The sequence below is a fragment of the Pseudorca crassidens genome, chromosome 8 (assembly GCF_039906515.1).
Source record: "Pseudorca crassidens isolate mPseCra1 chromosome 8, mPseCra1.hap1, whole genome shotgun sequence".
In the NCBI taxonomy this organism is placed as follows: Eukaryota; Metazoa; Chordata; class Mammalia; order Artiodactyla; family Delphinidae; genus Pseudorca; species Pseudorca crassidens.
This window is the reverse complement of record NC_090303.1, coordinates 16,174,907-16,191,553: the sequence shown is the minus strand read 5'-3', so window position 1 is coordinate 16,191,553 and position 16,647 is coordinate 16,174,907. Positions and strand designations below refer to the sequence as shown.

Here is a 16,647-nt window from a genome sequence, read left to right as displayed (position 1 = left end):
AGACTAAAAACAGTTCTCCCTACCCTCAGGTTGTTTACCGTATCCACAAGGTCCCTGAATCACATGCACCCTATTGCCAATTTGCACATTAATCACACAGAAATCACAGGAATCTGCAGGGGACCTTCTTTGAGAAGGTGAGCGGTTCTCACTTTATCACAGTGTATAGCTCTTACTGCCTTTTAATCTTCTGCCTCAACAATCCCCTTGGTGGAAAGCAATATGGTCATGGCATGCATGGCAGAGTCTTTTCAAACACCTACGTGCCTTAGCAAGATTTCCTGCAAGCGGAATGAAATGAATGCAATGCAACAATGGCCCCCGTATCCTGCACAGCAGGGGAACACAGTGGGTGACAGAAACTAACCGGTCCCTCTGGGCAATGGTGCCCTAGAAGCAGGTCAACAAGGGCTGAGACCCCAGATAAGAGCTGTGAGTGGCTGCAGGAGAATTTGTAATCTGCAGGCTTTGTGTAATTTATTGATTTACTTTATTCATTCATGGTTTGTTTTCTTGGCAATATTAGCTCTGAACAATGCCTGAAAAGCAGCTTGCCAACTGTGTAACTGACCTGGATGAGGAAAAGTGAAGAGATGCCCTAGTATGAAATTCCTATAGGGTAGGCCATCTGAAAATAGGTATTTTTCTGCATAAAAAAATAATAGATACCATGGTTTTCAAAATAATAAAGTAAATAACTTATGGTACCATTTTGATATATTTTTATTAATTTTCTGTGCATATAGGGACTTTATTTTAGAACACATGGATTGTGTTTCTTGGAAAAATTATATTAGTGGATATATAACACTTTGTTTTTTCTATTTAACAATTTATTTAACAGTTCTCCTATAATTGAACACTAGCTGGTTTCTAGTTTGTATGTGTGTTAATACAATATAGTTTCTTTTTAAAATATTAGTATTTTTATTAAATGGTGGTCATTAGAGAAAATTTGGAAAACATGGGAGCGTAAAAAAGAAAACAAAGTACTCATCATTTTATGACCAACGTTAACATTTTGATGTGTTTCCTCCCACACATCTTTTTGCTACGGACACACGTGCTTGAACTTAACTGGGATTATCTATCTACGGTTGCACCCTTGGTCCCAGCTAGTAGCAGAGGCATCACCTAGGAGCTTGTCAGAAATGCAGGGTCTCAGGCCCCACCCCAAACCTACTGAATTGGAATCTGCATCTTAATGAAGTCCAGGGAATTCATGTATGTAGTCAAGGTAGCACTGCCTTTTGCACTCTGCATTACATTGTAAGCATTTCACAGCCATCTGTCTTAAATCCCCCAAATGCATGTGTCAAAGGATGTGTTGGTGTGAGAGTGACAGTAGGTCCCAGGTGGCCTGGATGCCTCAGAGAGATGTGCCCGCACTCATGGTGGGCTGGGTACCAGTGTCTTCTATCTGGGGTGGGATGGATGACACATATTTTTCTACGCCAGGCTCAGTTACTGTGCTTTTAGGATTTGTTCATGCCTTGGTTTGTGGAAAATTCTCCAGAGCTTGGCTAATACTTTGAGTACTATTCATGCTTTGACTCACTTTGTATATTTAAGCGTAAAGAGCATTAACATGAAAAAATACACTGGTAACAGTGACTCTAGTAAAATTTTGTGATTTATTTTTTTTCTGTTTCAGTCTTACAATCTTCAGTTATGTGCTCACCGGATGCATTTGATTTTCATTAAAATATTCCTGGGGTAAATGACACAAATGATAAGTAAAGAATGTAAGAAATACATATTTTTAATTTGGTTACCCTTGCGTCAGAGAGTAGCCATCTTCCTGACATTTGCTCTTGGCAGGAGGCACTGGGCTAAAAGATCACTGAATTCTAGGCTTTCCAATTTATCCCAAACATGGAGAGTAATAATTCTGATCCACAGACAGGTTTCTGCTTGACAGTTTCAATATATGCACATTCTGTAGCCTGTCGGGGAAACTGACCTTTACTGTGGCGCTACAATTTTCCAGGTGCTATCCCAGGTCTTTTACACTTATTGCATGTTATTCACCCAACAGCCCTATTAGATATAGTCCCGCTTTCTACACAAGTCAACTCATACTTAGGGACTTGCCCAGTCCGTAAACCAGGATTGGAACAGTCTAACTCTAAATTCTGTGTTTTTTCACACCAAACGGCAACCAAGAAAGCAACGCACCTCTAAATCAGAGTTCCACAGCGATCCTGAGACCCGGCACCTCCACAGACCTGCCACGTCCTACTGACAACTCCCAAGCGAGCAGTGTTTGCTGAAGAATTCAAGCTTGTTCTTACAGCCAATGCATTCACTCACACTCTTGGATTTGTAGATTATAAATAAATTTTTTTTGAGATTTGTAGATTATAAATAAAATTTTTAAGCTGAGATTTTTTTAAAGTTGAGAATAGTAGATTATAAATAAAATTTTTATTTGTAGACATGATGTCTCTGGGCACCTAAGCAAACATGTTGTAAAATCCCTCTGACTTGATACAAATTATACAATCGAAAGTTATCAAGAAGAGATTGGTTGGACAGAATTTCTCCCCATTATTTTTGTCAGTAGTCCTGTAAATTCCATTGTTTAGAAAGATATGTACAGAATGGGAAAGTGGAAAAGAAGATGAATCCATCTCCTGGTGTTATCCAGCGCACTGCAGAGTTACAACTGAAAACACTTAGAAACTGGGCACTTGGGCAGTCCTAGCTATGTTCCCAAGTTAGAGATTGATATGATTCCACAGCTGGAAGGACCGGAGGCCTCATCTAACCCAGAGTTCTCATTTTACAAGGGAGGAAATAAGGTGGAGTGGCAGTAATCCTAGAGATGGAGCTGGCGACCTGGGTTTTAGTTCTGACTCTCCCACTAACAAGCATTGGAGCTGGAGTGACCCCTGAGTCCCTCTGGGAAGTAATGAAGGGAGATGAATCTCACAGTGTGAATCCTGGCTCCAGGCCATCCTGGCCTTTTCCTGCCCAGCCCTTGTTCTGGATCCAACATGAGCTCTTGACTTGTCCAAAGATCCAAGCATTTGTATGAAAACACAGGATTCTCTTCAGGATCCATTTTAAAGAAAATCTTAAGAGGCAGCTAGAGAAGAGAAGGTTCCTACACTAAGACACAGTCTGGTGGACGGTACTCCTTCTCTCACAAACTACACTTAAAACATGGCAGGTCATAATTCCCCTTCAGCAAGACTGTACTGTGAGCTCTCCCATGGAACACCGTGCCTCCAATGCTGTTCCCTTCACAGGTTGCTCCTGGTATTACAAACTTCATTTGATAATCTATACGTTTCCTTTCTAATAAAGGAATTTAGTGGGTTTTTCTCCCCCTGACCTTCAGCTCAATCATCTTTTTCAATCTACTCTCCTAGTATTGCCTGCAGTCCCATCGTAAGCCTTAAGCAGCCTGGTCCCAGGGCAACTCAGCTGCTGGCAGCAGGGTTGCCATGGCAACATCTGTCCAATTCAGCTCCACACTTTCCTTAAAAATTAAGATCTCCTGCTGAAATGCCAAAGTTAAGGAATTTGGGGTTAATTTGGCCTTTAAGGTCATAGCAGAATATCTAATAACCATACACATTAAGTTCTTAAAGTTTTAATTAGAGATTCATTTGCAAAGTGTATGGGAGAAATGCACAGGAAAGGTGGATTTATCTTTATAAGCAAAGGTAAATATTGTGCGTTGTACGCTCTCAGAGACTGGGACGTGAGCAAGTATTAGTTTCAGAAGTAGCCACAAAACACAGCTTCAATGGGGGTTGCAAAGAACGTGTTAGAGAGGCTCTTTAGAAAATGCCTTTACCCCACAGTAAACATTTCACCCTGCCTGGCTATGGTATCTTTGAGCATTTGCTGCCACTACTCAAACTGCCTTCTAGTGAGCAGGCTCAGGCTGGGGTTAGCAGAAGGCAGAGGCAGGGCTGCCAGACACACCCAGAGACTAAACCAAAAAACGGAGATCTGCAAATCACCTAAATGTCATCATGCTCTGTTGGCAAAACTCCCAACCCTGACCCTGCCAAGAACCACAGGCATGTCCTTGGGCAACCTGTGACTCAGCCAGATGGCCGTCGGAGGCCTGAATCTTGAGGAACGGTAAGCAGCTGACTGTCACATGTGGAAGACCCAACTGCCTACCCTCTGATATGACAGGCTTTGACTAGTCCCTGGACTTGGTAAGTAAAACACTCCATGCTGATCTGTCGCCCCATTTGCCTAGCAAATAGAAGCTGGAGAATAAGCCATGATTCGAGGGTGCTCTCATTACAAAGGATTTGGAAATCCTTAACTGTTTAATGTAGTAAGTTGTAGACTGTTGAGAGTAGGAAGAGGACATATTGTGTATCAAACACAACTTGTAAAGGAGAGATGAGAAAACTGGTAGAGAACGGGAAAATGATTTCCCAAGGCCGCCTCACTGGTGAGCCATGGAGCTAAGAGTCTCCAGCCTCTTGATTCAGGGATCTTTCCAATACATCCCCTTAGACCCTTGCTTTGCAGCCAAAGTGGAGGATTAGGATACCCATTGTCTCTGCGAAACTCAAGGTTGGGCTCTACAAGCGTTTCTATTTCTTTTTGACCCTTCAGCTCCACATCAGGAATACGCACCAAGTCGAAGCATTGGTTGGAGAAAGTCCTGGTGTCAGCGTGGAGGGATTTGAGCCCAGCTGTGACCCTGTTGGCTTTAGATTGGTCTGTAAATGTACTTTTATAAAAACCTGCTCTTTTGAAAAATACAGCATCTGGAGTAGTTATGAGATGAATACCTATGGATTAAAAATGTCAGGATTTGCATTCCATGTCATCACTTTATGGGTGTGTGATCTTGGTTTAAACCGCATAAACTCTCTGTGTCTGTTTCCTTAATCTGCAAAATGCGGTAATGATACCTAAAGAATGCTTCCTTCACGGGGCTTCCCCGGTGGCGCAGTGGTTGGAGTCCACCTGCCGATGCAGCGGACACGGGTTCGTGCCCCGGTCTGGGAAGATCCCACATGCCGCGGAGTGGCTGGGCCCGTGAGCCACGGTCGCTGAGCCTGCACGTCCAGAGCCTGTGCTCCGCAGCGGGAGAGGCCACAACAGTGAGAGGCCCGTGTACCGCAAAAAAAAAAAAAAAAAAAATGCTTCCTTCACAGGATTGCTGTGAGATAATGTATATCAAATATTAGCATACAATATGGTCCTGTTGCCTGCGCCTTAACTCTCTTGGTGTTTCAGTCATACTGCCTTTCACTGCAGGCCAAACACAGTAATTCTCTAAGGCAGCCCCTGGGTTGGTTGAGACTCAATATTGGCAACATTGAGACTCAATTTGCAAGAGAAAAGGAAGGGATCTCTGATCCAAAATCAAGCACTTTTTCCTGATCACGCTTACGGTTTCAGCTCATGTCCACTAATGAGGAGAGGTCCATGGAAAGGACCTTCTACCCTGGAGGTGTTGAGAGGATGAACAGAACAAGAAAGGGTAAGAACTGGTGCAGAACTATAAGACACACTGGTCTGAATGTTCAGTTCCATATTATCCACGGACCAAATGAACCTTGATACTGGGACCCACGGAGTGAGAGACCTGAGCCCGTAGACACATCTGCAAGGCTCTGCCAGTCAAAATCCTGTTTGGGGTAAGACTAGGATTGATGCAGGGTGGGGGTGGGTGTTATAAAGAGTTGTCTTTTTATAGACAAGATTGATGGAGGGTGGGGGTTGGTCTTACCCAACCGGGCTGATGGTCAGGAAAGGTATCAACGTGGGCTTATGCATTGAGCTCAGTAAATACTGAGAGAGAATAAGGGAGTTTTTATCCGGAAGTTAATTACAACCAAAGCCATGTTAAAAACAGCAAGTTCAAGCACTAGATTTAGCATGTGCCAAAAAGTATACACCAAGCCGGACACAAAAGGTCACGTATTGTATGGTTCTATGTATATGAAATCTCCAAGGTAGATAAAGCCATAGAGACAGAAAGCAGATTGGCAGTTCCCAGGGGCTGGAGGGGGGGACCAGGGGTATGGGGTTTTAACCTGGGGAGATGAAAGTGTTTCAGAACGAGATAGAGGTGGTGGTTGTACATTAGGAATGTACAAAAGCCACCGAATTTTTCACTTTAAACCGATTAATTTCATGTTATGTGAATTGCACCTCAATAAGAAAAAAAACCACATGCCGAAAGTAACAAAAAATCACTAGGCACCCATCATCGACAAATGGCTGCTCGAAAGTGGAAGAACAATCTGAAACCTCACGATCATGTTCACATGTAGTTAGAACACTGAAGAAATAATAACATTCCACAATCATCACATGTGTCTGTGCAAGAAGGGGCTTTGGAATATGAGACCCCAGAAAGCAGGGAAGATGGTTTGCGTGTGCTGCCTAACAGCTGGCAGGTGGTTAATGAATACTTAATATCAGCCACATATGGAAACAACCACGGCCCCATTTTCCAGAGATAGAAACTGACAACCCCAGGTCAACCTGCTCTGTGAGGTGTGAGGCGTGGGGAGTTTCCACCATCTACCTTCATCTTAGCCCTGGCTAACTCCATCTCTTCCCCGTGATGTGCTGCAGTGGTAGAGAGAAAGAAAGGTCTCGGCCCGGCCACTTGGGTCAACTCTGAATACATCTCTGGAGCTCATCTGCCTGTGTGCTCCTTCTATCACCCCCCTGAAGGAGGCTGCATGCCTCTGAACGCCCACATCTTCCTGGAAGTGAAGGTTGGAATATTCCCTATCAATGGACCCAATATGAAGGTCCCTAGAAGAGAAGAAGTCTTCTCAGAAAAGGCAAAGAATTTTGATGGGATGCAGCTTCTTTAGGAACCAAGAGGAAATCTGCGCTGATGGGGACCTAAATAAGATCAAGTCCCTTAATATCAACGTGCAACAAAAGGGAAAGGGGTGCTGTTATCTTCCACATCTGCGGCCAGCTCCTTCCCAGAGTACAGTTTTCACCTACATCTGCTTATCTTGGAGGAAACCACTTATCGTGAAGATGACGACAATAATGATATTATCCAACTCTCACTGTTGGAGGAACATCTACGTGTCAGGTGCTAAACTAGTGACCTGGATTATTTCCAAGCCCTTGCCAGAAACTTTGAAGGTAATTATCATTAATCCCATTTTACATTTATGGCAACTGGGGCTCAGATGTCACAAGGCCACTGTGCAGCATAAGGAGGAAGGTGGCCCTGTTTTTGATCACAATAAGCAGCTTCCTTTTCCTAAGTATAAAAATTCAATTATCTGAATGGAAACTGAAAGAGAGAAAATGACCATGTAATATCGGTATTTTAACAGCTTTGGCTGTAGTCTCTTTCAGGATCAGTAGATTACAGTGTCCATCAGTCAACAAATCAATGACTCAGAATTTACTGGGCATGTATTGTATTATTCACCCAGTTCTCTGCTGGGTGCCATGGAACACAAAAGAAACAGCTATTTGTTTGGCCTGCAGGGCACTGAGAATGTAATTAGCTGCTAATAGGAATACAGTCAAACTCAGAGAAAATAACCATTCCTGTGATTTTTTTTCTGAGAAAGGTAAAAAAGGTACATCTATCTCCAAGACATGCATATCTGTCTGTCTATCTATCTATCGCCATATATATCCATATCCATATATAATTATATACATTATAATGTGAAGCATGCTTCAGAGTGAGCACTTTGCGTGTGGACATAATTCTGTGATAATGAAGGGCAGACAAGAAATTACTGGCTTCCTCTGTTCCTCAGGTCTTCCTCTGACAGATCCGAGCTCACATCTAGAGGCACAGTGGAAGCCTGAGCTCCCATGTTCACTCTGCACAAGGAGAAAACTCAATGCTGTTGCCCACACACAGGCCCATCACAGAAGGATGCCTGGACTACTGTGTAATGTACGCCTCACCCAGCACCAGTCTGTGTGAACCAGGACGGCAGGAGCCATACCTACTGCCTGCATCATCGTATCCCCCAGACCCAGAACAGAGCCAGACATCTAGCGAGGACTCAGCTATATCTACCAGCTGAATGAAGGAGGAAACTAGTACATGCATTCTACACACACAGATAGAAATACTCCTGGAAAGATGAAGTTCACAGACCATAGTGTACACCTCTACCTATGTATCTATCTATCATGTATCTGTTTACCTATCCATCTACCTATCTATCTATCATCTATAAATCATCTGTTTACCTATTATCTATCACCTATCTCTCTATCTATATCTGTTTACCTATCAGTTATCTATCATCTGTCTACCTATCATCATCTATCTGTTTATCTATCATCTATCTATCTAATCTATCTATATCTGTTTACCTATCAGTTAACTATCTATCATTTGTCTATCTATCTATCTATCTATCATCATCTATCTGTTTACCTATCAGCTATCATCTATGTATCTATCTATCTATCATCAATCTATCTATAGTTGTTGGTTTAAACTGGTCCTGACAAGTCAACTTAAGTTTGGTGAAATGTTCAAAAAACGAAACACAATAGTAGTTCCTCAAATAATGGGTCAGTGTTTCACCTTCCAGGATTCTAAAATTATTCTAAAAATTCTAAAATTCTAAAAATATCTACCTCGATCTTTTCCCCATTTATTTGTTTTGGAAACAATAACCCTAAATTTAATTACACGGCATTATTTCTTTAAAAATAATAGGGAAAAAAGACATTGGTCCACTTCACATCATTGGAGCAAAATATAGGAGCAGACAGAAATTTAGAGAAAGTTAGAAGGGATTCTCTGCAAGGAAATAAAATAAATGTAGGTAAAAATCATCTTTATCTGGTTTTGACCTAATTCTCTGATATATTTCTAAACAAATATTGATTTTTTTTCTAAAGAAAAATTTCAGTACTTATATAACATGGAAACGTCTGGAGAAGAGGTAGCAAGTGTTGGTTTTTAAAACGTACCCTGCAGATATACTGGTAAAATTTGGTGCTGTAGGGAAAAACTAAAAACAATATAAGCTAGGTGGGGAATGAGACAACAAACAAAAATGTAATAATTAAACTTTTCTTGGGAGCCCGAGGTTTCTTTGTGAACTGCTGCTCAAATTTCCTGTTTTCGAAATTACATTTGCCTCTTTTTTTTTTTTTTTAACAAAACACCACAAATTTCACCTCATACGAAATGCATTCTGTCAAGACTGGAAATAATAACCGTGTGGTGACATTTCGGCAGCAAAAATGATGACCTCAAAAGGTCACATCAACCCCATCGTGACCGATGACAGCCACAGCCAACCTTCTAATTAATGCTCGGGACACGGTGTGGATTTCCATCTCTTTACAACTAAATATCACACATCTAGCAACAGAAGAGAGATTTCTTTAGAAAAAATAACCCTAATATTATCTCAATTATGACCAGAAAAAAGAAGCTATAAACCTACATTAAGAGAACAAAAACACATTTTATCTGAGATTATTTTCTTAAGTAGAAGGGTGGACTTGGGGGGAGAACTGACTTTATCCAAGTGTGTCCATTTTAAAACATGAAAAGTAGCCACTTCGGATGAGTATTAGGCAAATCAAACTGCTGGAAACTGCCTTCTCTTACTATTATTTTTTAGTCCATTTGAGGGTGGAGAAATCAACTGCTTTAACTTTTTCTTCTCAGAGAGGATGACTCACATGGTCAGCTCAGGACCTGCTGTTCTTAATCATCTCTGCATCTCAGCAGGTGCCTGAATCCTTCATAAGATCCTCCAAACTGCCTTGCATTTCACAAGGAATCTAAATTTTCTATTCTCTAAAGTTCACATAAGCTTTAGGAGACAAGCATTTTCAGAATGAAGAATTCTTCCAGGGACTTCCCTGGTGGTCCAGTGGTTAAGAATCTGCCTTCCAATGCAAGGGAAGCGGGTTTGATCCCTGGTCAGTGACCTAAGATCCCACATGCGGCGGGGCAACTACTGAGCCTGTGTGCTCTGGAGCCCACGCACCACAGCTAGAGAAAAGCCCGCGCGCCGCAACAAAGATCCCATGTGCCACAACTAAGACCCAACGCAGCCAAATGAATAAATATCTTTTTTAAAAAAAGAATTCTTCCAAACATCTCCTTACCCAACATGAGGGAAGCCCGTTCTAGTAATGGTTGATGCTTATACCATACAGTTTGCTAAATATTTTTAACACCACCCTTGATTTAAAAGATTATAATTCTTTTATAAATCTTTATATATGTAGTAGGTATGACACAATAGGTACTTGATAATTGGTAGCTACTCAGATTCTTCATTGGAAAACCAATGAACTTAGACTTTGAGAAAACAAAACCTACTTATATAAGTTTGTTAAAGTAAGGATGGGTATGAGAGGTTATGTGGTCACGGCCATTAGAGGATCAATATTCGAGCCTGTATTTAACACATGAGCTTGTCTATTTCACATCTCCACCCTACTGTCAAACCCAGAATACCTTTGCTCAAAACCATGGGCGTTGACGTCATTAAGCCTTACACTGAATAGTCTGGGGCACTGAATCAACTGGGTTTAAAAACACTGGTATACACTACTATATATAAAATAGATAACTGCTATATAGCATAGGTAACTCTACTCAATACTCTGTAATGACCCATATGGGAACAGAATCTAAAAAAGAGTGGATACATGTGTATGTATAACTGATTCACTTTGCTGTACAGCAGAAAGTAACACACACACACATTGTAAATCAACTCTACTCCAATAAAAATTAATTTTAAAAAAAGCACTGGTAAAGATGGAGTCTGTGCTGCTCTTCAAAATAGAAATTTGATGACAACCTTTCAGAACTGAAGCCATTTCTAAATCAATATCTGAACCTAATCAATATCTTTCTAACTCCCTGGCATGGTCCATATTCTTTTTAAAATCAATTTTCTTCTTAATTGTAACAGCATTCGAACAATCAATTGTCTCCTTCCCTTCCTTTGTTATTTAAATCATCCTAAGCTGAGTGGAGAGATCTGACACCAAATGAAAATGCTCCGTCTGCACTGAGTTACTAAGATCACCTGCGAATCTGGGAATGAGAGTTAAGAAGAAAAATCCCGGACACTGGAGCCCAGCACCTCAGCACTTCCCAGTCTACAATCTGTGCAAACAGCCTTTTTAGGAGGGACTCAGTCTAGCAGAACACAGTCTTGTTTTCCTTACAAAACTTGGTCCAACTGTGTACCTTTACATGGAAAATACGATCATTTTTCTTGAGTAATTCTTAATTTGTATTTTGCGTCACTATCTTGCCCTATTATTTATTTTTTCTACTCTGTTAATAAATAATACATTTGACAGATGACCTACCCTTTTCCCAGTAAAACAACCTAGGGCACGGACAGCAAAAATATAGCTTTTATTTCTCTAGTTATCTCACCTAGGCAATGTTATTTTGGGAATAGGGAGATTGGTCTACCTCTTCTTTTTTTTTTTTTTTTTGCGTTACGCGGGCCTCTCACTGTTGTGGCCTCTCCCGCTGCGGAGCACAGGCTCCGGACGCACAGGCTCAGCGGCCATGGCTCACGGGCCCAGCCGCTCCGCAGCACGTGGGATCTTCCTGGACCGGGGCACGAACCCGCGTACCCTGCATCGGCAGGCAGACTCTCAACCACTGCGCCACCAGGGAAGCCTGGTCTCTCTCTTTGTACAGATTCTGGGAAGGCTGTAGGGTACCCTGATTGAAATTCTTGGGAGATATTTTAACTGCATTTCATAAGTAAACTATTGTTCACTCTCCCTGGGAAACTTTGGTACACTTCCCTGGTACATTTTCCTTGGTATCATTCTACACTTTCACATGTGTTAACTTATCCAATTCAATAGGGTGCATATAGAGCCCATCCCAGTTTTCGATGTGGTGTGGTGTGTGGCTGAAAGGAGCAGGTTAGAGAAGGGTTCCAGGCAGACAAATGAGTCTCCACTCTTGCACAAAATACATCCTCAAGCTCTCTTGTGCTATAACAGCCAGCACCAGACTTGACTTTGAGCAAATAGTTGTTCCCATAGAAGTCTTTATAGATTCAAGGATTTCTAATATAGGATTTCAGTCCCTCCTGGGGCCTTCACCAACCTACAAAACTAATATTGTAAGAAGTCAACGTGTAGACACAACCAACAAGGTGATTACCCTTCTGTCTATCATCTGCAGGTTAGTCCCTAATGGAAGGCCCATCTCCAGCCATCACAGGTGGGGCGGAGCATTAACAAGTCTGGTTATCTGTGAGTTATTACAACCTATTGACCATGAATGGGAGAGTTATCAGAAAGAATCAAGGCACCCTTTTTTGAGAACCAAGCCTGTGGCTACATGACAGTGTAAGAGCAGGTCTCTGGATATCTTCCTTAAAAAAAGAACAATATGCAGTTTCCCTGTCAAAGGAGTAAAGGCCATTTGAACCTGGGGAGCCATGACAGATACGCAGGTGATTTGGTCCAAGTGAAGCATGAATGAGAAGGGAGAAATGGGATGATGAGATGAGCACAGCTAATGGCAGGGGAGGCGGGGGGAGGGTGGAAGGGAGGTGGCGCTCACCTCTGCCCCCTCCACTGGCTCCTCAGCCTGGGTGTCAAGTCCAAGGTCCAGCCCGGCAGCAGGTGGTACAGCAGCTGGGGGCTCCTCTGCTTTCGGCTCTGTGGGCGGAGCCTGTTCAGGTTCAGCCTTTGATGGTTTGAGGATTAGAGGAAGAAGATTCAACAAGTGAACAGATAACATGACGGAATACTGGACAGTTACGATTTTCTTCGTCATCCTACAGGCAATTAGCTTCATTAAATCTGTGCTGGAAAAAACCCGCACATTAGGCATGATGGGTCTTTACACAACTGAAAAGTCTAGGAATAAACTCTTATTAAGCTTCACATTACCAGCACCAAGCACTGTTATATCCCTTGAAGTTGGGCAAAAAGACTTACCATTTTGGCTACTCATTTTACTTACTTTCAACATTCTGAGTATTCACTTCCTTAGGTCATCTATAAGAGATCCTGAAACGGTACTTTCCACTACTGAGCAGAGAGAGGAGATCCTAGGAGCTCCCACCTTTGGAAATTGGAAGGAGTAGGGAAGAGCTCACGGAAACACAATTCTGGAACCTCCCCCCTCTGTTGATATGCAATGCAACCAAAAAAATGAGGGGCCATCCCAATATTCAGATCAAAACGCATTAAGGTGCATGAAAAGGTCACTATGAAGTTACTGCGCAACTGCCCCAGCTGGGAGGAGTAGATCCAACCACCTGGCAAGGAGACACCACAGTCATAGATACTTGGCTGCCTTACATTTTGTTCGTTCCCTTATTCCACTTTTCCCTCCAACAAAATCCTTAGCCATCAGTTTTTTGTGTTTTTTTTCATATAATAAACTAATTCTTTAGGGAACCACAGGCAGTATTCTCTGTGGTGCCAATTAGACTCTTCTACTTGTGTGGATAAGAGTGAGGTCTTTTCTTCCCACTGTGACCCCTACACACAGACACCTTCCTGATTCCAATTATATGCTGAATCAAGCCTCTGGCATCTCTTACCTCCAGATTTTTTGAGTTTTAAAATTAGCATGATTAAATAACAACAGGCTATGAAAAACAGCACAGCCGATGCAAGTTACCACAGCTACTGAAATTGTTTCCTCTCTTTTGATTTATAGATGAATGTAAACACACTACTTAGCATGACTATTTCACTAAATGGATGGCCACTGTAGGGCACTTTAAGATCATTTTCTATTAGGGCATTTAAACCATAAGAAAGTTGAAAAGCGTTTTCCTAGAGGAGTACGGAGTCTCCAATAAATACTTCCTTTGGAGGAATCAGTAACTTCCATCAGACATTCGCCATACGCAATCAAAAGCCATCTCTAGCTCTCCCATATGTCCACTGAAGCTGGTGCACATGGCAAGCTGCATGGGGAAGTGATGGAGAAGTTATGCTGAGATTATAGAAAATAACGATAGCCTGCTGTTGGATAAATACGCAAAATATTTGTCTTGTGCCCTCCACCAAAACCTCCACTGTGACGCATACCAAGGTCATACCACCCTTCTCTTGAAAGGGCTTCATAAAATGAAAGGACACTTAGGGAGATAAATGTACAGAGGTTTGATATTTTTATGGGCTTTTATAACCTTTAAGGGGTGATCAGACACAATTTTTAAGAAAGAATGAGATAAAATTCACTCTCATCTACTCTCAGGAGTCCTTTATGGGGAAAGATTTCACTTGTATTGTTCAAAAGGAATTATCTTCATAATGGACTGAGTCTTCCTTGCAGCAAAGAGCTACTGTAAGCTCTCAGAGTATGATCTAACCATTTTGGAAGTCGAGGTGATTTGCTATGAGAGAATGGTATCAGATGACCTACACAACAAGGATAGGAAGGGTAATTTGATGAAGAGCAAGAAACCCATAGGCTGATGGCTGTCCCCTGGCGAGCTGAGTCTGCAATGGAGGATGAGGGGTCAAGAGAAGTTTCAAAACGTGTATCAAATAAATATATCTGTGCACATTAAGAAAAAACCCAGAAAACCAAACACAGAGATAACTTAAAATGAAATCATATTTGCATCAGAGGCTGGGTTTCTTGGAAGTGCGAGGAAATTCTGAAGTTTTACATACGGCGAGAATAACTAGGGTGATTTCATGAATAAGTCCAATGGCGTCTCCTTGCTGAGGTCAGACAATGACTCAATGGAAGCAAAGTATGAAGGGGAGGAGAGACGGGTTATGTCCTACGAGTCACAACATTTTTCTCTATTTATAATATCACACCGAATATTATAATATAGCATTACACACTTAACAACTTAAATTCTAGGGGGACAAATAGAACTCACTGAATGATGAGTAAGGCTGAAGCGTGACAGCATGTTTGCACATAAAATCAGCTACTCAACTCTGGAAATAGAAACCACTTTCCTAATTCTTCTAAGATAATGTAAAATTGAAAATGTTTTGTCAAGATAGAAAGAAAAACAAAGGTAAATTGTGAACAACATCTTGTAGAAAGATCTCAGAGTAGTCCTGTAGGAATTGTGCCCTGTTTCAACCACTTTTTTTTCTATGAGAAGCCTCCCTTGACAAGCATTGCAAGTGGGTTGATACCATGCCACACCCATCTGGGAGCGCTGGTAAGGACTTGCTGTTGTTTGCTGGAGTAGAGACCATTATACATTCAGAGGAGACGTATACTCTATATTTATTACTGACAGCAGGATGCCACAATGGTTTAACTCTGAGACTCAGAAATGGAATTGTTTTAGAACAAAACGAGTAGTGTAACTTTGGTGCACATGTTCCGGCATCCTCTGTGATAAGCTAGAAAGAAGGTCAATGCAAAGGAAGAAGAGATGGGTTGGAAGAATGGAGTTAAGGGTCTAGTCACATTCCAATATGGCGACTACCTTATGATCCTGCTTCTCCAAACTGGGGAGAGCTAATTTATTGAGAACTTCAAAGGGCCATGGAGGCAACCCTGAGCCCAGGGCAGGGTTTGCAGATTCAAAAAGGTTTAAACTTGTACACAAGGGATGTCCCGTGGGGCCATAAGATGCAGACTGGGGAGATGTGCAGTTGACTACAAACTGCAGCCTCCACCTTGCTCAGACCAGTCAATGAACCCATGTCGGGACACTGCCCTGCTCCCGGGAAGATCCCATATAATCACAGCTCAGTGGGAGAGGGTCACTGCGATTCCCAGTTCCCCACAGGGCAACCCTAGCAGCATCTACAATGCTGGGAATGACGAAGCTAAGTTCCCCAATGGAAAGAAGGTGCAAGAAGTCTGCTTCAGAGAACACATAAAAAGAGAAGGGGAGGGCAGGCAATGGAAGCTCCTAGAACCAGCTGTAGGGGGTAGAGAGATGTTCAGAGAAACTTAAAAACCACTGGATTCTATGCCAGGAATTTGCAACAGTAATAGGTGTGAATTTAATGATGACCCATTGCCTTTTCGTTTATACCAGGGTCCCTCCGTTTTTCTTAACCCATTCTCAACTGGTAATTAAAAATCTCATCCTCCAGCACCAGTATAACCTTTACTCCATCAGCACCCCAGACTGAAAACCACCAATGACCATGAAATGGAGGTCTCTCTGGCTCCATTATTAACATCAATATAATCTGAATTTTAAACATTGAAATCTTTACTTGCAGGCCTCACAGGCTCCACCTTTCTATCTGGTTACCCAAAAGGCAAAAATACAACCACCTCCAGACAAGGTGCTAGAGAAACACTTGCCTTTGAAAAATATCAAATTAGCCTTGAAGACAAACTTCCCGGAGCAGAAATCCTTTCTTAGAAGTGAAATCACCTGAAAGGAAAAAGTCCTTCTCCTTAAACCCAATTCTAAGTTTCCAAAACGAAAGCCAGAAGCTGGGATAATCCTATGCCATTCCCACGGGAAAACCAGTGTGCTACACATAACCATGAACTAATCCTCAAAGAGCCCAAACCCCTGTAGTATAGCACTGGGAAGCTCTCAGTGATGTCACTCAAGGTCTCTTCATTCAACTTGACGAGTAAGCTGCTGCTAAAAACGTTTCCCATGATAACTGAGTTTGTAAGAATCTCCTCTAACCCCCAGAGTAACCCTTCTGCCTCCTCACTCCCCAGCTAAGCTTTTCTCTCATCTCATTTGACAGTAAAGTAGGAATCCTACC

The 16,647-nt window shown here is 42.0% G+C and overlaps 1 protein-coding gene across 1 annotated transcript in view; it reads right to left on the bottom strand.

The window, feature by feature from the left end:
* LOC137228853 (amphiphysin) overlaps positions 1 to 16,647 on the bottom strand; it is a 191,215-nt gene that overhangs the window by 13,185 nt on the left and 161,383 nt on the right. The window contains exon 17 of the mRNA XM_067745878.1: positions 12,527 to 12,652. Coding sequence (XP_067601979.1) covers positions 12,527 to 12,652 — 126 coding nt within the window. The remainder of the gene's footprint in view (positions 1 to 12,526; positions 12,653 to 16,647) is intronic.